Source organism: Callospermophilus lateralis, chromosome 10 (assembly GCF_048772815.1).
Source record: "Callospermophilus lateralis isolate mCalLat2 chromosome 10, mCalLat2.hap1, whole genome shotgun sequence".
Lineage (NCBI taxonomy): Eukaryota > Metazoa > Chordata > Mammalia > Rodentia > Sciuridae > Callospermophilus > Callospermophilus lateralis.
The window spans coordinates 131,191,202-131,215,105 of NC_135314.1; the positions used below are offsets into that span (position 1 = coordinate 131,191,202).

General features: G+C 54.4%; 1 protein-coding gene across 6 annotated transcripts in view; it reads left to right on the forward strand.

The window, feature by feature from the left end:
- The window catches only part of Cacna2d2 (calcium voltage-gated channel auxiliary subunit alpha2delta 2), a 133,003-nt gene that overhangs the window by 101,532 nt on the left and 7,567 nt on the right, over positions 1–23,904 (forward strand). For 4 of the 6 annotated variants that reach the window (XM_076869033.2, XM_076869037.2, XM_076869035.2 and 1 more), the window contains exons 4-22: positions 1,941–2,000; positions 9,111–9,155; positions 12,631–12,772; positions 15,883–16,014; positions 16,189–16,246; positions 16,947–16,997; positions 17,118–17,217; positions 17,330–17,488; positions 17,723–17,830; positions 17,932–18,010; positions 18,610–18,659; positions 18,833–18,922; positions 19,126–19,197; positions 19,406–19,480; positions 20,508–20,582; positions 20,662–20,733; positions 20,811–20,882; positions 20,989–21,050; positions 21,847–21,923. In XM_076869033.2, coding sequence (XP_076725148.2) covers positions 1,941–2,000; positions 9,111–9,155; positions 12,631–12,772; positions 15,883–16,014; positions 16,189–16,246; positions 16,947–16,997; positions 17,118–17,217; positions 17,330–17,488; positions 17,723–17,830; positions 17,932–18,010; positions 18,610–18,659; positions 18,833–18,922; positions 19,126–19,197; positions 19,406–19,480; positions 20,508–20,582; positions 20,662–20,733; positions 20,811–20,882; positions 20,989–21,050; positions 21,847–21,923 — 1,579 coding nt within the window. Of the gene's footprint in view, positions 1–1,940; positions 2,001–9,110; positions 9,156–12,630; positions 12,773–15,882; positions 16,015–16,188; positions 16,247–16,946; positions 16,998–17,117; positions 17,218–17,329; positions 17,489–17,722; positions 17,831–17,931; positions 18,011–18,609; positions 18,660–18,832; positions 18,923–19,125; positions 19,198–19,405; positions 19,481–20,507; positions 20,583–20,661; positions 20,734–20,810; positions 20,883–20,988; positions 21,051–21,846; positions 21,924–23,209; positions 23,231–23,904 lie in introns of all 6 variants that reach the window. The other 2 variants (XM_076869034.2, XM_076869038.2) reach the window with 1 other exon arrangement.

Genomic DNA, 23,904 nt, shown 5'->3' on the forward strand with positions numbered 1-23,904 from the left:
TGGTTTGATGATGTCAGATGTGAAAGGTAGGAGGCAGAGGTTCCCAGGTGGCTAGGCCTGTTTCAAGAGGAGGTGGTTGGAGTTCAGATGCATTGAGTATCATCCCAAAGAAATGCTCGGGTGAGGAGCAGGATTGGAGGCAAGTTATGTGAGGCTTGTGGCCCCTGAAGCCCCAAGATGTGAGACTGGGTTAGGGGGTCAGAGGACAGTGTGAGTCTCACCCAAGCAGGTCCTGCAGCAAAAGTGGGAAGAGGACAGGAGAAGGAGGTGGAGGCCAGGAGAGGGTCAGCATTGTGAAATGAGGGGCTTTGACTCAAGAAGAACTTTCTTACCCTGTTCCTAGACCCCAGCCTAATAGCCTTCAATGCCCTTGGCCTGAGGAAGAGGGGGAGCCAGGCCCAGCAGAAGTGGAGATGGCTCTGACAGCCCCTCTCGTTGCTCTAGGAGAGTGGTAGCCTCAGTTCCACATGAGGCTCCCTCACTCCCCCCTGCCCCACTGTTCCATGCTTCAAAGAAGAAAAAGCTGGTCTCCCATTTTTCCCTAACAGGCAGCTGTCAGGCTTTATTAGACCCTCTCTCTGGGGTCCACATGCCACATCAGGCCTGAATTGATGGATGGGGATGAGGTGTCTTGAATAACAAGGGACCAGGGCCTTCTGAGGATTGCTGGAGGCCTGGAGGCAAGACTGTACTCCACCCAGAGGATGAGTGGGGTAGGGTAAAGGACCAGCTTCTTTGGGCATGGTGGGCCCCTCAGCGGGTGGCCTTTGGACCTTAGTTATGGGCTGAGCAAGGTGGATGTGATGATAAGAGCTGGCCCAAGGCCACCGCTTGACCCAGGCTCTCTGTGAGATCCTAGGCGGGTTACTGGCTATTCCATGCTTGGGTATCCTCATCTGAGGAGAAGCCATAATGGCCCCATGTCAGACATATTGTGAATAGTAACAGATGAACATGTGTCATGGCTGCAGGAGGGTGTGGCATGTGGTGGGTGACCAGTTCATGATATTGATTGGAATTAGGATTAACAAGACACCAGTGAACTCAGCTCTACAGGAAGCCTCAGAGGCCAGACTCAGTTCCATCCTGAGGGACAGGATCCATGGTGCCCCAACTTAGGCCCAGAGGGTGGCCAGGTTCTGGTGCCTCCTGTTACAAGCCTTTCTGATATGCTGAGTTCCCCCAGCACTAAGCCTCCTGCTCCTAGCTACTCCTGCTCTAGTGATTCTGCCTGTTTGTGTCAGGGTCTCCAAACTAATCTGTGAAATACAGGGCTGTATCTGCCACATCTCCATACGTCAGCATAGTCTGGAACTGAGCGTGGCCAGTGACAGGTGTAGCACAGACGGGCACACAGCTATGCTCTCAGGGTCACTTTGCTCCCAGGCATAGAAACCGCTGGAACCAGCACAAAGGATGGGATAGGCTCTCATGGATAGAGGGCTTGACACCCCGTGAGAGGGGGCTCAGGAAGCTTGAGAGAAGGCCAGTGGGCCTGGGTGGGCAGAGATGGGCTAAGGGCCTGGGCATGCTGGAGTAAAGGTGCACCTGAGACACTGTCGCTTGTGGGGTTCAGCCTCAACTGGGGAGGCCAACCTTCATGTAGGTGGCATGGAGTACTCTCAGGCTTCCACAGGCCTGAATGCTCCAGCCATCTTCTGGGCAGGAGACACTGCTGGGCTGAAGAGCAGGGAGTCTCACTGAGAAGCCACTCTGGGCATTCTGTACAAGCATCCCTTCTCCTGTGGAAGTCAGCAGTGGCCAGGGAGGTTCCCTCACAGCTAGCTGAGCTGAGGAACCTCTGAGGGTCTGGTGGGATGAGGGAAAAGGAAGCCCTGAGCTGTCTGGCTTCAGGGAGTGCTGGACATAGAGAAGGTTGGGTTATGCATGGAGCAGGCAGCCCACCTCAGCTTCTAACTTCCCTGTCCTCTGTCCCTCAGAGACTGGCAGATGCTGCCGAGAACTTCCAGAAAGCCCACCGCTGGCAGGACAACATCAAGGTAAGAACCACAGCATCCTCACCAACATATAGGGTACACCACCCCAAGTAAGGTGAAGGTGAAGGCCAGGGAGCAGGAAGAGTGCTCTCCAGACACACTGGGGGGGGGGTGTATTTAGGGGTAGTAGAAGCTTATATCAAAAAATCCCAGGTTCCCCCTCAGTTCTGGTCCATGCACAGCTGATATGAGCTACCATCTCACTCCAAAGGAGTCATTGGACAGCCTGTGAGTAGACAGGATGCTCCAAAGTGACCTTCCCAAAAAAATGGTGCCCCAATGCTTGGAAAGCTCCTGAGTCAAAGAGATCTGTTGACTTCAGGACTCATCAGAGACTTAAATGCAGTGGGTAACATGGAAAAGATGCTGAGAGAAGGTGGTATGTGTAACTCCTTCCCCACCCTGAACAGCAGCCTTCCTCCCAAAAGGCCCTTAGGCTGGGCTCAGGAAACAAAGCTGTCAGTCACAAAAGCTTCTCCTTCCACCTTGAGAGCTCTGAAGGGGCTCAGGTTCCTTGGAGTGGAATGAGAGGCATCGGGAGCAGAGGGCCCAGGGTGTGGGAGGGGGAAGGGCCACCGTGGCAACCAATTTGTGACTGGGACTGGACACACCTGTCCCCTTTCTGTCAGGCCAATGTCAGGATTCCACCTCAGTTCCATGGGTGGTAGAACCCTCAGGGACCAGACCAGTTGGCAGGGCTCCTTACGTCTAGGCTGGGCCTCCTGGTGGTCTCCTTGCTAAACACAGGGAAGAGCAGGGTGGGGTGGTCTGCCCCGGGAACCAAGAACCGGTAAGGAGGGTAAGATAGGCCAAGCACATTCATGTCGAGCCCATCTACCCCAGGGATAAGGTCATGCCATTATCCCTACTTACCAAATGAAAAACTGGGCACAGAGTGGTTAGACCTACCTGAGGTTACCGGTTGGTGGCAGAGATTCATAGTTGGCTATTAGGTACCAGGGGGCCGCATACTTGTGATCTAGGTCCCTAAACCTATTGCTTGTTCCCCATCCCCCCAGGCCACCCTGAGCCTACCCTGCCTTGCCCACTCAGTAACTTTCTTCCTTTTTTTGCCTGATGGGTGCTGAGTGCTGCCCTCAGAGTTCACATGGGGTTGGACACAACAGAGGATCAGGGGTGGGGCTCAAACCCAGAGCCTCATGCATGCTCGGCAAGCACTCTACCCCTGAGCTATACCCCCTAGTCCCAGATGACTTTTTAAGTTGAACAAACAAATAAGCTAGTGACTACCTGAACCAGTCTCCTTCCCCAAGGAGCCTGAGGACCCTCCTCTCCCTCCCCATCACTCAGTCGCTTGATCGGAAATGTGCATGGCAGCAGCCATTGGGTCTCACTCACCACTCAGACCAAGCTGTCACCTCTAGATAACCCCTGTGTGACACCTCTACCTGTAAGACCCAGCCCTGAGCCTGTATTCAAGGGCCAAGGATTTGGCAGCTCCTGCCTCCCTTACCAGCCTTGCTCCCCGTTCCCCTCGTCCTGTGTCCCACCACACCAAACACTTCACTCCAAGCCCCTTCCTGGTCCTGGGCCTTTGTTGAGCTCTGCCTAGAAGGCCTTCCATTCCTCCTGGAGCCCAGCTTATCTGTCCTTTCCCTGTACAGCTGCTTTCTCTCCCCAGTCCATCAGCCACTCTGTCCTCTATGCATCTAGGACCCTCTGCTCCTGCTCAGTCCCTCCTTTGTTTCCAACCATCAGATTCTTCCCCTCCTTCACAGATAGACTTGTGGATCAGGCACAGGAGTTAGGGAATAAGGGAATGAAAAGACCTGCCCTCTGCCCAACTTTCTCTACTTCCAAGTCCTAAATGGGGACAAAGAGGTTGCCATGGCTCCAAACACATTTTTCTCTTTTCGATTCTGCAGAAAACCCAAAATTTCCCAAAGTTGTCCTGCCAGATCCTTGGCCCCTAAATTTCAGCCACTCCCTGAGGCAAGAACAGCTTATTCCAGGCCAGTCAGGGTGAATACCAAAGAGGCCTATCAAGAAAGAAGGCCGGGGCTTAGGGACACCCAGGAGGTGCTGAGAGATGCTGTTCAAAGACCCACTTTCACAGCAATGGCTTCATTGTCCCCATTTGTCCAAGAACTGGCTCACATTGGTATTATCAGCTCAGCCATAGCAAATGAAGTGGTCACCAGGCTAGAGGTGCCATGTCGATGATGGCATGGATGTATCTTTTGCCGTACACACCCTTGGCCCCTGGTTGCTTCTGTCCTGAGATGAGGCAAGAGTGGGCTCTGGATGGCCCCTCTCTCCCCAGCTTTACCAGAGGTGCCACAGCTCTAGGTATGACCACAGGCAGCACTGACCACAAGGCCAGCAGGCCCTTGTTTGCCTGATGTTGCCCACCCTCCTCCCACAGTCCATCAGTGTGCCTGCCAGCCTGTCCCTCCCACGGCCAGAGATACTCAGGTAGGGGGTTCTAGTCATGCCTTCCTTACTGGCTTCAGGGTCACTGCTGTTCCCAGGAAGCCCTGCAGCTGCCATGCCTGCCAGGCTGTAAGGCATTAGTGCTAATGTAGGCCCATTAGCCAATAGTCTGACCAGCAGGGCCCAGGCTGCCAAGGAGCGCTGGCAGCGGAGCTACAGGCAGAAGCTGCCCACCCCAGGGGGTGCATGGACTGAGACTGGAGAAGGGGTGGTGTTCTGTTCCTTACAGGCAAGCCATCTACCCCTGAAACTACATCTTCCCCAATGACCTTAAAGAGGTGACAGGCAAACAGCCATGTTCCTCCCTTGCACTCGGGAGAGACACCTGGCCTGAGCCATATTTCCACTTCAAGGACAGACCCTTTCCCCAAGCCACACCTTCTCTAGGATGCTCTTATCCTTACTGCAAAAGGCAAGACCTAGCCTCCCTCTCTTTCCAGCCCAAGCCTTAGGATTGGCCTCCGCTTCCCACACTCCTCCCCCATTTGAAGCCTCCAACAGAGATGGTACCAAATTCAGTACCCAGACTAGGGTCTTACTAGGCTCACCTGTCTGTCCCACACACAGTTCCTCCAGGACAAGAGCAGTTGAACCTGACTCAGTGCTATCTACCCCCCGTCCATGATGCCTGTGTCCCCCATCAGGTGTTCCACTGACACTGACAAGGAATGGTTTTCTTACCTCTGAGATGAGGAAGGTATGCCGTTTGGGGCAGAAGGAATGCTCTGCTTATGGAGCCAGCCTGGAATTCACTGTATAATTCACTCCACAATCAGTAGAGTGGCCTTCCCTGTGTCAATAGCACATAGCAGGACTACATGCAGACCTCTGAGGAGCAGATAATAATGGTATAATACGTCAGCCTACACACAACCCCACTGACTCCAGTCAGGGACTCAGGGGACACTGGAGTCTTCAGGATCAGAGCTAGTCCCAGACCATGACCCCACATATAACTGGTCACGGTAGAGGCAGAGAAACTGTAGCCACAGCCCTGGCCAGGCCAGACCCTTGGAAAGTAGGGAAACCGTGGCCCTGATTAGCAAGCAGCACATCCCATGGTCCCTCAGACAGGCAGCAGGTGCTCTAGTACCCATAACATTTAGGGCAGATGAAGATAGGCCACCTGCTGGACCATGCCTGGTGCCAGTGCCACACTATGCCAGCAGTGTGTGCCACTTAACCTCCCCCACTCCAGAAGAGAGCCGGTCCAGGGTATGAGTGGGGAAGGAGGAGAGGTCACTGGCCCCATGGCCTCAGTGCCAACATCAGAACCTACAATGAAACCGTGCTCTGGGAGTCAAATGAAAAGAACAGCCCTGCCCTAGGGAGTCCAATGTGGACGATACAGCCCTGCCTGAGGGCGTCATGGTAAAGATGGCTCTGCCTGAGGAATCTAGATGGAGGGCTGTGATGGCAGGTCCAGACCAGAAGAGTCGACTGGATAGGACAGGTGGCCTCTCCAGCCTGGGGTTCTGACCTACCATAGGGCCCACTGCCCGCCTCCCTGCCAAGCTAGCGACAGACGGCTCTCTCAGAAAACAGTCCTCTTGGCTGGACTGAGCTGGCAGTTAGCCAGGGCAGGAAGACCAAGTGTCCTCACTGGGGCAGCTGGGTGGAAGGCCTAGGCCCTGCACTGAAGGCTGGTAGGCAGGCAGCAGTCATGTCTGGCCAACCTCAGCAGCCACCTTCCAGAGCACCAAACCCAATGACAATTGCTATTCCCCACTTGTCCCAGGCTTTCTTCCTCGCCCTGTATCCCAGCTGCCAACATTCCTGGTGCCTGTTTGGGCTCAGCTCCTGCTCGGAAGCAGATGTGTCATATACTCACATGTACCCATACCTGTCATCTATGTACACAGGTTCATGTTGGGGAATGAAGTGTGTCACCTGGAAGCGGGGTGATTCCCCCACTCCTTGCCTAGTTTGAGCAGAATGACCCCTAAAAATATCAGGTAACAGATGAGTGTAAGCAATGTGGACCTCAGATATTAAGGATATCTGTTTCACTCCATCCAGGGGTCTTTATACACTCAGCCCATCCTGTGGGCTGTGGAGTGGCTCATGGGGGCCTCTGTGGGTAGGGTCAGCCCTGCCCCCTGGAGGGGTCCAGCTCTGCAGTTCCTGGTCTTCTTTGCACCCTCAGAGGAGGCATCATCATCCTGACTTAGAAATGGGAAATGGAACCTCATAGAGGCTATGTGATTTAACCAGGCACCTCATAGGTGAGATGGGGTGACTCCTGAGAGTCCTCATGGGGCTACTAGCACAAGCCTACAGGCTGGGACCTGGCTTTACCTTAGTCTTTATTCCCTGCTCAGAGCTCACGTGTGTCCCACTCAGAATTTGAACCCAGGACCCTGTGCCAAGGACCCTGCCCTCATTCATTAAATAGCACTTCTTCCTTGTTGCGAAATCTAGAAAGGGAGTCACTAATGTGGCCATTCAGGTTCTGTACAGACCAAGGCAGATAGAGTCTTTCCCCGGGCCCCTCCTGCCATACCCCTAGCTCCTATCACATCAAGCATAGTAGTCACAGCTATGTTTACAGTGCATTTTCATGCGTGACCTTGCCTGCCATGTTCTTGTCTGCCAAGGAAGGGCCATGGCCCGATGCTCATCAAAGCAGGAGAGATGGGAGGAGTCCTCCCCATATGCATCCAAGCCTTGGGCAGGGAGAGCATACAGATCTCTGAGCCTCATCTATAGTATATGGGGGGCTGGGACTTCTATATGATGTTACCCCTTTGTCCTGATGCTGCTAACACCTGATCTGCTGAGACCAGCAGGACAAATCAAGAAACAGAGGCACTGCAGCAGCTAGAGAAGTGGCCCAAGTAAGTGCCTGGGCAATCAGGGGTGATCTAGTCACAGCCTGTGAGAGCTCAGAGTTACCAGTCCCCTGCTGGTGCCCTTTCCTGTCCTTGCAAAAGGTTTGCCTAAAAAGTTGGTGAGTGAAGCTCTAGGTTGTAATCTGCAGTCCTCCCACCGCGCCCGCCTGTTTTCATTATGAAGGGAAAGAGCATCAGAGCCGTGTTTATAACCCCCTTTTAGATAACAAATCACATTTTCTTTTCGCCTGCGAGTGTGTTGAATTGATATTTTTTTCCCCTCAGTTTAATGGGTTTGTGTGTTCAGGAATGATCTTCATCAACCGAAACTCCTTATTGTGTTTGATGTAATGTCAGCTTTCATTATGTGCTTCGGTCGGAGCCCAGCACAGGGAAGGCCAGGCACCCTGGAGCCAGGGCCCTGCCCCACCCCCCACCCAGCCCATCTGGGCTTGTCTTCCTGAATGGGTAGGTGGTCTGGATGAGCAAGGTTGAAGATGAGAGGCTAGGTCATAGCCAGGGTCCAAAGCCTTCCTTTTCCCTGCCTAAGAATTATATGTATGTTCAGGTCAAAGGGCTGCTATGAGAAAGTGCCAGATGCAGCAGACACCTCAGACTCTGGACCCTCTCAACTCGCCTTTGGTCTTACATTCCTTGGGAGGTTGTAGTCGTACCTCAGCATGGTGCCAGGCATGCAATCACTATTCCAGAGTGCTTGGACTGAGCCAACATATCCAGCCAGTGGCTTGTACCCCCAGAACCCCTGGTGGGAGAGATAACCTGGGACTGTTCCCCCAAACACTCCCCAGCACTAGACACAGACTCAGCACCAAGGGCAGTCACCAAGAGACCAAGGCCTCCCCTGAAAGCAAGAAGAGACTGAAGTTCAGAGAGGAAATGGTCCAACCCTGGGGTCACACAGCAACTGGGTCCCAGCCAGGTCTTGGGCACGGGTCTCCATATGTGGTGCTACTTTACTGACGGCCCTTGGGAGCAGATTTGGTTACCACTCCCATTTGCATGTCACAAAGAAATAGGCTGGGACTGCCAGGGCCATGTTGCAGGATTTTTTTTTTTTTTTTTTTTAATAAAACGGGACTGAGGAACGCCTGGGGAGGGTGACTCGGATAGTAGCCCTACCCTTAGAGCCCACCAGGGTAGAGTGGGGAGGCCCCTCCTGAGCAGGTGGCACTTTCTGACACCAGGCTAACCTTCTGGCGGCCTCTGTCAGCCGCGCTTGGTCCTGATTAAAGATCATTAAACATGAAATTAGCCCGTTTGTGTTACGGGTCCCCGGGGTGGCCGGTGATTATGACGCGCAGATGGCCAAGAACCCAGGCGGTAGGCAGGCAGGCACGGGCCAGGACAGGCGGGCAGCTCGGGCCAGTGAGGGCCGGGAGGCAGGAGTACAGGCCGGGCTTTGTTTTCTCCCACTCCTGTTGTGTAAACCCCCTTGCATTTCACAACAAATCACAGATAATTAATAAGTACATGCCTGTAATGAGCAGGCTTTTTAATAGAAGAAATTGGAAGATGCAGCGTCAAGTCATTATTTTGCTTTTGCCCAGATTCGGCTCTGTTCTCCCATCTTCCTCACTCCCAGTCCCGCTTCAGTCAGCGTCTCCACCACAAGAGGGGGGTCTGACCCTTCCTCCCAGCAGGGGAGTGTAGGGGGCAGGGTCCCTGGGACTGTCTCATCTGGCCCTGGGAGGGCTAATCTGGGTGGGGGGAGGGGATAGCTCCTGACCCAGGCCGCCGGCCTCGGGGTCCTGGCTGTATCTCACAACCCCCTGAGCCGTGAGTGCTGAGGCCTCTCTCCCCTCACCAGGAGGAAGACATCATGTACTATGACGCCAAGGCCGATGCTGAGCTGGTGAGTGCCCCACCATGCTGTTGGAGGGGTGGTGGGCTGCCAGCACCACACCCCCTCTTCTGGGACTCTGTGGTGTCAGATGTAAAAATGGGTGTTAAAATTCATCCCTAAGCATTCTGAGCTCATCCCTGCAGAGTTGTGGTGACACAGGCCCCCACTCCCTGTCTCTCACAACTCCAAGGCTATGTCTCTGTGGCCACTAATGAGCTGGGCCCCACTGCACAGTGTGGAGCAGGCTGCTCCCCCCACACACCCCAGGCAGGGAGGGAGGTACTTGGACCTCCCTGTACAAGGCTGCTTACATCCCAGCACAGAGAGGGGCTCTCTGAATATGACAAGAATTGGGGGAGAGGGAGCAATGGGGAGGGTTTCCTGGAAGTGGACAGGTAGGGGCAGGCTTCAGGTCAGTACAGGCCCCTCCCACACCTGGCCCTAGGATCCATGCTTAGCCCTGAACTCAGTCTTACTCCAGCTGCAGAGGCAACTCAGTTCAAGTGCCCTCTCTTCTGATGAGGCTCTGCTCAACTACAGTCACTCCCCTCAGAAGTGTGGCACTAGGACTGAGCCACGCTGCCCTTCTGCCTCCATGTTTCTCACTGGCTCAAGTCGGCTTGGGCTGCCCTGTGGGGTACTGAGGTCCCCATCACCAGAGGATTCAGTGAAAGATGTATGACCATTGGGTGGAGGTGGTTACAGAGAAGACAGGAGTGTCTTGAGGATACAGACACTTGGAGTAGACAGTATGTGATGAACTTGTCAAGGCCCAAGTCCCTCTGACTGACTTCAAGGCAAAGTGGTAGGGCATGACTATCCCCTCTGTAAACAGAGGTGTCATAGTAGTTCAGTCTCCCAGGACCCACCTGTGCTTACTGGTGCACAAGACCCAAGATGGCAGTCTTCCTCTCCCAGGCCTGGGGGCCTAGGGCCTTTCCTGGGGTAAACAGGCAGTATCCCAAGACACCAGGAGGTGGGAAGGCTGGAAAGGGTCCCTGCGGGGGGATCACAGTGCCAGGCTGGCCTGGGGAGCCTTAAGGAGGGCAGGGGCCTAGAAGGAGGGGGTGGGCTCAAGCAGGTGTGCTTCCCCTTGACTGAGCTCCGTGGCTCCTGGAGAAGTTGCTAAAATTAAAGCTAGAATCTGAAATTCAAATGAAGAGCGAACCTTTAATTAGACCCTGAATCTAATTCCTTACCCCCCTCGGCAGCGGGCTATAATTTTAGCAATCAGTGCATTAAATATAAACCAGGAGACTGCAGTTGCCCACCACACAAAGCCCCTGGGCTCACGGGTGGTACTGAGGGGCTCCTTGGTCAGCTTATTACCCGGTCCCCTGCTAGGACACTCTTTACTCCCTATTCCCAACTGCATCAGGGGCCCCAACCCCTGGTTCTAAATCACTGATTCTCTTCCCCCAGCCCCTTGGACACCTCCTGGGGGCTAGAGACTGCCTCAATGAGGGAGACTTACTCTAGGCAGGGCTGGGCTAGAGTCAGCCAGGACAAAAGCCAGGCCTGGCCCCTGTATAAATAACAGCACGCACACATTTGCCGACTCCCCTGCTTGTTGTGTTGTTTTGTTTTTTTAATCTTTGCCAGAGGTACAGTTAGAGATCTTTCTAGACCATTTACTTTTAAATTACCAGCCAGAAGGTGGGGGTGGGGGGAAGAGAAGGAAGGAAAAAGTTCGCCAGCTGATAGCTTATCAGAACAGAATCCAAATGTCACATTAGTTGGGAAAGTTGGGAGATTAAATTTTCCAGCGCCCTTCATCTGCTGCTGACATTTCGGGGGCTTTCTTCTCCCGCGCCTCCCCCTCCTCCGAGCAGAGCATGAGTGGTGCATGCCTCACAGGCCGCCAGCTCCCTGCTATGGCCTGGATGCTCAGCGGCTGCCTGCCCTGGCTTTATCCAGCACCCAAGGGCTTCTGAGGGAACCCCCACTGGGTGGGCAGAGCGTGGCACACTGGGTGAGAAGCATGGAAGGGCATCATACAGCCTGGACTTTGGCTGTACAAAATCCACCCTGCAGAGATGAAATGGGTGTTTGCTGTGGGCCTGTCGGAGCCACGTCCCCACGGTGTACAGAGCACATCTGGGTAGGTGGAAAGGCAGGGTCATCCTTTCCCCGGAAGACACCGCCTGGGCAGATGCCTAAAGACAGAACACAAAGAGAGGGACATGCCCAGGACACAATGAGCAGCAGGGGCAGCAGCCTATGAGACATATGGGGGAGATGATATGAGCTGAGACTGAGCCAAGGCTAGTCATAGGAGTCTTGGGGGGCAGCAAAGGAGTGTGTGGAGGATTCCTCTGCCTGGGCTTCCTCCTATCAGGGCATGAAGCCCCAGCTCTGCTCTCTTCCCTGCCTTAGTCTCCATCTCTCCCTTGCCTCCCCATCTGGCTTTTCCCTCTCTTCCCCTGCACTCTCTACCATCTTCCCTCCCTGCTCACACACCTGCACCCAAGCTCTGCCCCCACCCCTTGACTGTGGCATCCACACTATAGTCGCAGATCCACTCCTGCCAGCCTATGGTGGTGGGCGGGGGTACACAGCGCATGCCCAGACTGCCTGGCCGAGAGATGCTGTAATTGGCACCTGTCAGGCGGCTGCAGCTCATTTTAGAAAATCAACAGGGGCCCTTACAATCCTACTGCTAGCAGGCACGGCAGACCTTCCCTCCGGCAGTCCCCCACCCTGTGCTTCCCAGGTCTGTCCCCCAGCTACCTCCTAGAGCTGCCCTGCTGCAGAGGGTGGTATCTCTGTCCCAGATGGTGCTAAGGCCCTCTCCATGGTGCCAAAGGAATTCCATGCAGGAGATGGATGGAACCTAGTGGAGAGTATGGGGGCACAGAGCTCTTAGGATATGCTGCCAAGGCCTCCCTGTGATTGCACAAGGCACATCCTAATTTTTTGTTTGGGGGGCAGTACCGGTGACTGAACCCAAGGGCACTCTACCACTGAGCTGCATCCCCAGCCCTTTATATTTTTTATTTTGAGACAGTCTCACTAAGTTGCTTAGGGCCTCACTAAGTTGCCGAGGCTGGCTTTAAACATGTGATCCTCCTACCTCAGCCTCCTGAACCGCTGGGATTCCAAGTGTGCGCCACCACACCCGGCTTCAAGGCAATCTTTGTAAGCAGAAGTCTGGGTCCTGTTCCTTCTAACTGCCACCGTTATCTGACCCCTTCACTGATAATTGGCTTTCAAAGATGTTTGGTTTTGATTTTAGAATTTAGTTTTGGCAGTGGGTAGGGTGGGCAGGGACAGGTGGGAGTCTGTCATAAGCCTTCTGGATAAGGGGTCATCCGTCTCTCCTGCTATCTTTCCGTCTCTCTTTCTCTTTGTCTCTGCAATAGTTTCTATGCTTGAGATGCCCCTATCTCCTGGATTCTGGTCCTCCATACCTACCCCTGCCTGCAGGCCTGTCCAACCTACTCACCATTTTCCAATTCTCACAATTCTGGGGGACTTTCTGCAGGATGATCCTGAGAGTGAGGATGTGGAGAGGGGGTCCAAGACCAGCACTCTAAGACTGGACTTCATCGAGGACCCAAACTTCAAGAACAAGGTCAACTATTCATACACAGCTGTGCAGATCCCCACGGACATCTACAAAGGCTGTGAGTGTGCAGAGTGATTGGGACGGCCCTCACTGCCTATCATGGGTGCAAGGCCTACAACTCATGCCCCTGGAGACAGAAGGCTAGTACCATCTACCTCCATCCCCTACAGCCAAGGTCACACATGTTCACCTCTGAAACTCCCTGACATGCAGGCATCCAGCTGCTCATAGTCAGAGCCTCATGCTAACCCTCAGCAGGTTACAAAACTGAGTTTCGCATTCCTGTGCATGCATGGTCTTCAGCTCATATGAACATGAAAACACACACACACACACACACACACACACACACACACACACACACTGTCTAACACATGCTGGTGTGAGTCCCTCAAAGCAGCTCCTTGCCACCCTCTCCCAATCCCTGGTCTCATTAGAAGTAACTGAGAAGGCCTGGGGCTGGGGCTCAGTGGTGAAGCACTTGCCAGGCATGTGTGAGACCCTGGGTTCCATCCTCAGCACCACATAAAAAATAAATAAATAAAGATATTGTTCCATCTACAACTTAAAAAATACATTTTTTAAAAAGTAACTGAGAATCTACCACATATCAGATGGACACAGGGGCTAAGGGACAGCCCTCACTGACAGACACCAACCCTATTATACCACCCTGATCCTTAGAAAAGCAAAGGGGTAGGAAGATGGTATCCAGGACAGAGCAGACAGGGGCAGATGTGGGCAAGGGGAATTAAGAAGAGAGTGGTGAGACTCCAAGCCCCAGGGAGAGGGCAGCTTTTCACAACGGAAAAACCGTGTGCTATAACTGGAAGGGTTTGAGTTAGATATGAGGAGGAACTTCCTAAAGCTCTTGAGAGGAGGCCAGGAGTAGAACACTAGATGGGGATCTCCAGTAGCAGAATTTAAGGCCCTAGGGACTCTTGGGTCTGCTACAGTCCTGTGGCACCTATGGGGTAGCCCCAGAATCCAAGGGGCCCACTGAGCTAGGGATCTTAAAGCAAAGGGTCCCAGAGCTCCTGCATGGCTCTAGAGAATTCCCCAGAGTCCGTAGGGAGGGCCCCCTCCACCCTCGGGGTCAGCTAGGCCTTTTGGGCAGTCTCAAGGGGAGTGGAGAAGGATGCTCCCCCACCCACCCCAAAGTCTGCCCAGAGGCCACCTGCCTGAGCCAGTCGAGAGGCACTATCACAGGCAGGCACGCTAATTAAAACAGGAGCCACACCGCCCTCCCCAGTCACCCCTCGCTACCCACACAAATTACATTTTATATGTTTTTTATTTACTGTGTCACTTTTAATTAAATCTGTAATCGCCTGCCTGAGGGGGCATAGTCCCCATTTTCCAACTCAGCATGATCTGAAAGTGTGTGCACATGGGTGTGGGTGTGGGTGCAGGGGGTGGAGTAGCAGGCCCTTTGTGGGATGGGGCCATTTGCATCGGTGTGTCACTCAATGAATGCAGATGTGTAGGTGTGATCACAGGTACCTGCAGGGTCAGCCCGCCCAGAGCAATGTCTTCTCTTGGCTTTTGACCTGAGTCAGGGACACCCCCAACCAGAGGGGCTTCACGCCTCTCAACTGGGAAGATTGAGGTCCAGTGAGGGGTGGGTGTCCCAGGCAGATTCCCAGGGCAGCCAAAGCTGTGTTTTCCTTTAAAGAGAAAAATAAAAATTGTTCAATTCACTAAGTTTCTAAATCAGGAACAGGACCATAACATAGTGTTCAATAGGCAGAGCCAACACTAGAAATGGGTTTTGTTTTCACATTATGGTCAGTTAAGGGGAACCACGGGGACAGAGAAGGGAGTGAGAGCAGCGGAGGAAGAGTTTAGGGAGCAGACAGGACACAGCAGAGCCCCCACGCAGGGGGAGCAGAGGGAGCAGAGGGAGCGCAGGGGTGGGCAGAGCCTTGAGCAATTGTAAATCACGACTCCATCTGCTCTGAAAAGAGCAGAGCCTTCTCTGTTTCTCACTTGTGGTAGGTCTTTGATGGGGAGCCCAGTGTGTGTGTTGGGGGTGATGTTGGCAGGGCTTGACCTGGAAAGAAGGGAAATGGAGGAAATTGAAGAGAAGCAGTATTGGTTCTTGGGGGAGGGGTAAGGCATATAGGCAGCAACAGGTGTCCCGCTCCTGTTTTTTCTGAGTGTCCAGAGATAGGTACACATGAGAACATATACACATGGGGCAGATTTAGGGCTGCCCTGGTTGAGGGGTGGGAGGCCAGTAGTCTGAGAGGAGCCTTGCTCTGTGAGGGTGTGGATGGGTAGGTATGGCCAGGGGATCATGCATGTGCAACTACAAAGGTTGGGAATGGAGGGTGGGGGGAACTATTGGTAGGAGATCTGAGAACAGGACCCACTGGTGGCCTTCTGTAGGTGCCCAGGGGTATGTAGGCGTAAGCAAGCACATATGCCCCTGTGCTCATGGCAGCAGTCAGGTTGCTAGGCAGGTGGATTTAAGAGTAAGGGGTGGGGGGTCATACACCTGGTTGAAAGCACATAGGTTACATGCAGGTGTACCTGCTGGGGGTGCACGCTTTGTGTGTGTGTGCATGTACGCCCACGTGCGTGCACACAAGCACACATACATGCCTATGTCAGAGCAGGATCTTGGCACTGCCTCTGCCTCCAACAGCCCCCACCTCTGCCCCTGCCTGCTTCTGGCCCCAGTTGATTAATCATGGAGCTGAGTGGCTTCCAGCTTATCAGGTAGCTTAATAGCTGAATAATTCCAGCCCCATCAGCGGGCCCTTAATTGCTTTCTTGTGGCTGTGGCCTGGAGTGCATGCTGAGTGGGTGAGCTCCCCGGGGACCAGCCACAAGTTCCAGGCAGCAATGCTCCATAGGGGGCCCAGCTCACAGATCCATGCCACCTGAAAGGCCCTTCTCCAAGAGCCACCAGCCACCGCTGCCCTGCCAGCTTGTGTGGGGCCCAGGTGAGGGGCAGGCTGGGTTATTCCTTGACAGCTTGGACTGAGTGAAGACCAGGAAGTCTTCCTGGGGGAGATGGTACAGCCCCAGCTGGGCTCTGGGAAATGAGGGAGAGTCTAGACAGGCAAGAGAGTAGGGGGGGCTTGGGCATGAGTGTCACGGTGGTGGGTTCAGCAAGAACAGCCTAGAGCTCCCCACCCCAGCCTACTGCTTCACCCCCAGCCACCGTCATCCTCAATGAGCTCAACTGGACAGAGGCCCTGGAGAACGTGTTCATTGAGAACCGCAGGCAAGACCCCACACTACTGTGGCAGGTCTTTGGCAGTGCCACAGGAGTCACCCGCTACTATCCAGGTAGGTGCCAGCCATTTCCCCTGTCCACCCAGTACCCTACCTTGCTCCATCCTGAAGTGCATGGGATAGGATGGCCAACCAGTGGGCTACAGTGACCCAGTCATTCCCACAAGGCCTGTCTGTCTGGATTGGACCCTTCACTGCCTGTCCCCCTCACCTTCTGTCCTCCCACAGCTACCCCATGGCGAGCCCCCAAGAAGATTGACCTGTATGACGTCCGAAGGAGACCCTGGTAAGCAAGTAGATAGGAGCTGGGCAGGACACTCCTTTAGCTCCCCACCTCTCCTGCCTGCTCCCCTCCCTCCCAATATCCAGGCCTTCGAGCAGGGCGCAGCCAGCTCTATCCAATTTTCATTTCACACATCGTTGCCACTGGAAAATGGATCCCATCACCCAGGCAGGCCTCCCAGCTGCCTCTGCTCCCCTCCCCTCTCCCCCCCGCCATCTACCACCCAGTACCCCCACCCCCTCAGGACTGAGAGATCAGTCCAGTGGGGGTGTTCCCATGGATAGATAGGGCCTCTGCAGGGTTGGCAGCCCCTGCCCTGCCCATTCCAGCTCTAAACACCCTACCTTATGACTTTTCTTCCCTCTTCCATCCCATACACAACTAGACTGTGCCCTTAGGGTCTCCACCTAGGGCAGAGGCTACAACAAACTCTGAAGCCAGGGAGCTCCTCCTGCCTACTCTGTGGATCACCAACGCCCTGCCGCCACCCCTTGGGGTTGTTTACTTGCTGAGGGACCAGATCACTCATGTCCCTGGCAGACAGTGTCTGCTTTATTAAACATAGTCTCCCCAGTGCCCCAACCCTGTCTAGCTTATGCAGTGGATGCTCAGTAGAAACATGTGAATCAATATGTGGGTAAAGGAAGGAAAGACCCACAAGGTCCCAGCAGGGCTAGTCCTAACTGAGGCTTCTCCTGGACAGGTATATCCAGGGGGCCTCGTCACCCAAGGACATGGTCATCATCGTGGATGTGTGAGTGAACAATGCTGGCAGGCAGGGTTGGAGCTGGAGTCTGCTGCCTGGGAACATCATGGGGGTAGGGTAGGAGAACATCTGGGGTCCCTCAACATGGCCCCTGCCCGACCTCTCCAGGAGTGGCAGTGTGAGTGGCCTGACCCTGAAGCTGATGAAGACATCCGTCTGTGAGATGCTAGACACACTCTCTGACGATGACTATGTGAATGTGGCCTCGGTGAGTCCCAAGACAGTAGGCAGCCAGGGAGCTGGTCATCCCTACCTGTCCCATGCAACAGCTGCCTGCCCTGGCCAGCCTGAGGCCACTCACCACCTCATTGTCCCTGCAGTTCAACGAGAAGGCGCAGCCTGTGTCTTGCTTCACACACCTGGTGCAGGCCAATGTGCGGAACAAAAAGGTGTTCAAGGAAGCTGTACAGGGCATGGTGGCCAAGGGCACCACAGGCTACAAGGCCGGCTTTGAGTATGCCTTTGACCAGCTGCAGAATGTGAGCCCCATGGGTGGGCAAATGGGCGGCTGGGGGCGGACGAGGGCCCAGGCTTGGTGACACGGGGAAATCAAAATGGATGGCCTTGTTAGTGCCAAACAGGCAGCTTGGACAGATAGCACCATCTGCTGTGGGAAGGAAGGCCAAAGGGCCAGGCCCACCATGGGGAGGGAGGCCTTGCCCCTGGACTGGAGAGGGGCTGAGAGCCACCTGACTCCACTCACCCCTGCCCAGTCCAATATCACTCGGGCCAACTGCAATAAGATGATCATGATGTTCACGGATGGCGGTGAGGACCGCGTGCAAGATGTCTTTGAGAAGTACAATTGGCCCAATCGGACGGTAAGACTCAGCCCAGATGGGGGTTGCCCTGATCTTGGCCCAGAACGGGCGGGGGAGGGCTATACTCCAGAGGTCACAGCAGTAACTTCAAGACCCCACAGGTACGTGTGTTTACCTTCTCTGTGGGGCAGCATAACTATGATGTCACACCACTACAGTGGATGGCCTGCACCAACAAAGGTATCTTATCCGATGTCACAGCTAGGAGGCCTGCCTACCTACCATGTCCTGCTGCCAGCTGTCCATCCATGTGTCTGTTTGTCCTTTCACTGTCTGTCTATCTTCCCATACGCGTGGCTGTCCACTGCTCTGCCTATCCAGTGAGCTGTCTAACTTGTCCATCTGACCAAGCATCTTTCTGCCCATCTGGTTGTTTGTCCATTGTACATCTGTCTTCTAGCTTGTTTGCTCCTGCATCTGTTTTCTGTCTATCTCTACACTTGGGCCTGGTTGCTAAGTGGCCCCTGAAGATTACAGCTGTCCTAGACTGGGGAACTTCAGGCTCCTTTTGTCACCCTGTCTCTGCCCGCAATCCCCACCCCTGCTGTGCTTCCTTAGGCCCCTATTATACTCACTCCCCTTCCCTAGCATTGATCCCAGGGACAGGGCAGCAGAAGGGAGTACAGAAAGATATATGAGTCTGGGGTAAGTCATACAAAGAGAGAAGGAGTCTGAGGGGCAAATCAGGTCTGCAGACCTACACCAGGGGGCAGAACCCCCTGTGCTGTGGATCCCCGCAGTGCCAGCCAGGTCCATCTCTGCCTCCCCTCCCTTCACAGGTTACTATTTTGAGATCCCTTCCATCGGAGCCATCCGTATCAACACGCAGGTGAGGATGTGAGGGAGGCCACTCCTCCCAGCCCCTGGCTTCCCTGCTGTCTCTCTGTGCAGCAAGCTGAGAGCGCCCCCTGGTGATGACTGGGGCACATACCAAAGCATGGGGAGACCAAAGAGGGAGTTAATTGGGAGGAACACTGGTGACCTCTGCCACCCCCTTCCCAGGAATATCTAGACGTGTTGGGCAGGCCCATGGTGCTGGCAGGCAAGGAGGCCAAGCAGGTGCAGTGGACCAACGTATATGAGGATGCACTGGTAAGGCCTCTGGTCAAGGAAGGGACCTGGCAGCCTTCCCCAAGGATCTGCCCAGGGATCAAGACCCCTTAAAGTCCCCTTAATGGGGGTTAACAAAGCAGAGGAGAAAGAGTGATGGCCTGTGCCTGAGCCCCTGCTCTGAATACTTGGGCTCAGGGCAGGACTGGTCACAGGAGACCCCCATCCTCCTCCTTTCCCTTCAGGGACTAGGGTTGGTGGTAACAGGGACACTCCCTGTTTTCAACCTGACGCAAGATGGCCCTGGGGAAAAGAAGGTGAGGTCCCCACTGAAGGAGGATTGGGCATGCCTGGGGAGGGAATAGCATGGCCCTAACAGGCACGGGAAGAAAGGAGGGATAGGGCAGTCCAGCAAACTGAATGAGGCAGCTGCCTATGAAAGCATCTGGAAGCTTTGGGTGAGGGGCAGAGAGGTTCCCCCTTGGAACTAAGCCCCTTACAGATTCTCCATGCCTCTGCTTCTAGAACCAGCTAATCCTGGGTGTGATGGGCATCGATGTGGCTCTGAATGACATCAAGAGGCTGACTCCCAACTACACAGTGAGTGTCTACCTGTCCATCCACCCTACTCTGCCTCCCACATGAATACAAGCCAGGTTCAGCAGAGCAGACTGACAGAATCACAGCATGTCTATAGAAACCTTTGAGTTGAGGGAATGCGGGATGGGCTTCCTGAGGAGGTGACCTCTGAGTGGAGTCAGCATACTTTCTGTAAAGAGCCAGGCTGTGAATGTTTTAGGCTCTGTTGGCCTAAATACCCATTTCATACTCTAATATTGTATTGTGAAAGCAGCCAGATAAAACAAACACGTAGGTATAGCTATGTTCTTATATGGTTTTGTTTGTGGATACCAATTTATGAATTTCAGATCATCTTCACATTTCATGAACTAGAATATTTCCTTTGATTTTTTTTCAACCATTTAAAAACATACAAGTGTTTCTTAGCTTACCATATAGTATCAGGTAACAGGTCAGACTCAGCCCATGCACAGAGATGGACAGTGTGGTTGGCCCAGGGCCTGTTGAAGAGGAGGGAGGTGGCACCTGTTTGGCCCTGAGGCACTGTGGTAAGGCACTGTGGCATGGACCTTCAGGTTCAATGAGAAAACTGTATCAGAGTTAAAAGCTGGGTCCCTGGTCCCTCTTATTCCTACTTCCCTTCCACCTGGAGAAGAAGCCTCAGGACTATAGGATCCTCAAGAATCTCCCCCTTGCCCTGTGCTCTACTGAACTGGGGACAATGCACAAATCAGAGGCAGCAGTAGGCGGGCAAGAGCAATACAAGAGTAGCAGCTTTGTGGGCCCTGTGGAGGCAGAGAGGTCAGGCTAGCTGACAGCTCCATGGAGACTACAGGATGTAGGATAGCAAGGGCTGGTGCATTAGGGGACCTAGCCCCAGGCATAGCTTGAGAGGCAGGCTTATGGCCATGTGGCAGGTGGGGGCCCTTGGCCCATGGCAGGCAAACAGCAGCCCTCGGCAGGGTAGAAGGCAGAATGGGGAAGAGCTCCAGAGCCCAATCTCTGCCTAGCCCTTTGGACACAGTTCCCCAATCTGCACCTCCAGCTTGGAGCCAACGGCTATGTGTTCGCCATTGACCTGAACGGCTACGTGTTGCTACACCCCAATCTCAAGCCTCAGGTGAGCCAGGTGGATGGCCTGGAGGGAGAGTAAGCTTCCAAGATGGGGACTCCCAATTGCCTGTCCTGCCTCCCCACAGACTACTAATTTCCGGGAGCCTGTAACTCTAGACTTCCTGGATGCAGAGCTGGAGGATGAGAACAAGGAGGAGGTAAAATGAAGACAGGGAGGAGGGATGGGGAGGCCTGCCCAAAGAGCAGAGGAGGGTCACAGCTCTGGCCCTTCCAGATCCGTCGGAGCATGATCGATGGCAACAAGGGCCACAAGCAGATTAGAACCTTGGTCAAGTCTCTGGATGAGGTGAGAAGGCAGGGGAGGGGGGCAGGGAGTCAGAATGGGTACCCTTCCTACCCCGTATCTACTCTAGCCTGCTAGCCCAAGTACCTGATGTGGCCTCCTCTCCCAGAGGTACATAGATGAAGTGATCCGGAACTACACCTGGGTGCCTATAAGGAGCACCAACTACAGGTGAGTAGGCCAGGACTGGACAGGCAGAAGTATGGGGTGACCCAGAGTCTGAGCCCCACTGTCCCCTCCTAGTCTATCCTCCACTCTAGTCTATTGTAACTATTATCCCAGTGAGGAACCAGCAGCCAGGGCTCCTCACTACTCACCCTGGGATACTAGATCCCCCAATCCTTGGAGGGGTTTCCTGAGGAACAACCCAGAGGTGCTGGGAGTCCAGAAAAGAGAATAGGACAGTGCATCCTCTTATCACACTTTCCTGGAGGGCATCCCTGGGTGTCCACACTCAGAGTATCATCTTTGCACATTCACTGCCTCCTCTAAGCCAACATCGAAGCCTCAGAGAAGGTCCCCTTTAGGTCAGGCATGGTTGACATAGGTTGTCCTCTGAATGAGTGCATGTGCCACACAACTGGTCCATTCTAAAATACCAGGGGCATCTTCATACCCCAGGCCCAGCCCATGACTGTCCCTTGCCACAACTGTGCAGCCTTGCCATTTGCTGAGTCTAAGATAGTGTCAGGGACTGCAGCCCCTACTCCTTGGGGATAGCAGCTCCCACCCCTGATGCTAGGATGCTAGGGGAGTCTACTGGGGGTAAGGATTTGCTTTGGGTCTGGTTATTCTCCATCCTCCAAGAGAGTTGGGGATATGGAGGTCCAGTGTTTCCAAGGCAGGGGAAGAGGGGCTCCCTGGGCTTGGGCCTCTCTGTCCAGCTCCAAAGCCATGGGGAGGGGGTGCCAGAATGGCCCACCTCTTCCCAGCAGTGACCTGCACTCCCCCTTCCCCACCTCCCCAGCCTGGGGCTGGTGCTCCCACCCTACAGCACCTTCTACCTCCAAGCCAACCTCAGCGACCAGATCCTGCAGGTCAAGTGTAAGTGGCCCGGCCCCTGCCTGCGCCCTGCACCCCTGCCTCTGTCCCTGCACCCTGGCCGGCCCCAGGCAGCATAGCCAGCCATGCTTGCTGGCAAGGCATCCCCTCCTGCCCATTCTGCCCAGCCTCTGGCACCCACAGGCTGGGGCCCCGGCCCCAGCCTTCAAAAGTCTGTGGAAATCTGCATGCTCGCCTTTTCTCAGATTTGGTTCCAGACCATTCTCTCATGGTTTCCGTTGAGGTTTCTGTTTTTGGTTTCTCCTACTCCGTGTCTCCCTTTCATAGCCTGCCTGCCCTGAAAACCCTTGGGGGCTGCATTCTTGGAAGACACCCCCATCCCCTCTCCTCTTTCCCTGCTCCCAGCTCAGTTTTCTACCTCCTGTGGTGCCACCTCCAGGTCTCTCTCACTCTGTCCCCCACTCCCCATCCTCACTCAGGTCCCACTGTCCCCTCAGTCTCCTCTCAATCCTCTTCATCTTCATCTTCTGCCATTCTCACTCTGATCTCCCTGCACCCCAACTTCCTTTTCTCTCCCTCCCTCTTTCTCTCATTCCTCTTTTCCTTTTCCTTCCCTCTTCCCCTCCCCTGCTCCTCCACCTCCTCTGTCACCCTCCCTTTCTAACCTCTCCCTTCTGTTTTCTTCATCCATTTCTCTCATTTCCTGCCACCCATCTCTCCAGCACCCCTACCTTCTTGAGTACACTCCCTTCAGTCTCTCTCCCTCTGTCTTACACCCTCCACCCTGCTCCTTCCCTTCCCCAATCCTGGCCTGCTCCCTCCTCCTCCCTCTCTTCCTTTCCTCTCTCCTTCAGCCCAGCTTCCCCTCTCCTCCCAGTTTCTCTCCCCTTCTTCCTCTCTTCCTTCTCTCTTCTCTCTTCTCTCTCCCCCTCCTCCCTCCTCTCCCAGTCCTATGCCTGTGGCTCCTCCCTGCATGCCCTGCTTACCCTGGGCCTCTCAGAGAGGCATGGGTTTCAGGCTTGGCCCCGCCTGCCCACCACCCGAGGTCACTGGGAGGGAGGCTGGGGCTCCGGCCCCACCGGGCGCCCCCCACCTGCCTGGCCGACTGGGGCTCATCTCCATTGAGTTTTCTTGCTCTCTCTTTCTCTCTCATGTCGTTTTTTTGCAAGAAGTTTCCTTTCGGTATGATGATGAGACACAATATTTTCATTCAAACAGCCATTGAATAAAATATTGTTTGTGCCCCTCCCCTTCCCCTCCCCCTTTTCGTTTGTTTTTGTGTTTGTGTTTTTGTTTTCCTCGCTTTCTCTCTTGGTGGACTGTCCCAGTGCCAATCAGCAAACTGAAGGGCAAGTATATTCAGAACCAGTGCACCCTCCTCTCCCCACCCCACCCCCTCACACCCCTGCTTGCCCCCCTCCCTGCCCAGGACCAGCCACACCCCTGCCCTTCAGGGTTCCCCTCCCAGCATCCCCTTGGTTCCTCAGTTCTTGCCTTTCCTCTGATCCCTAAACCCCTTTTAGAGCCAGTGGCCCCCTTCCCTGGGCCTGCCTGCAGGATGTTCTCCAATGTTCTGAGGGTCAGGTCCCTTCCGTAGTCCTTGCTCCCTATGGGAAGGCCTCTGCCTCCCCCCACCATCCCTCCAAGACAACTCAACAGTGGGGACAGGGCTGGATGCCTCTCTGCCACCTCCCACCCAGCAGGGCGGGGAGCTTGAGATGCAGGTAAAGTCCTCCCTGCTTACTGAGAAAGCTTATGTGAGGCTACCAGAAAGGATCAGCCCCACAAGGTTCCCTCTAGGACAGACAGCTCTCCCTCCTCTGATCTCTGCCAGTGGATCCAAAAGCTGGCAGCCCTCTGAGAAGGGAGACAGAAGGGCTCTGAGCCTCATCCCCTTACCCTGGGAAAGGGAGACACACAGGGTAGGCAGCTGGGCCATCTGAAGAACAAGGCTCACACACCATCTTGGGAACTGGCCTTGGTGCTGAAGTTCCCCTGACCAGCCACACCCACTTCCCCACCC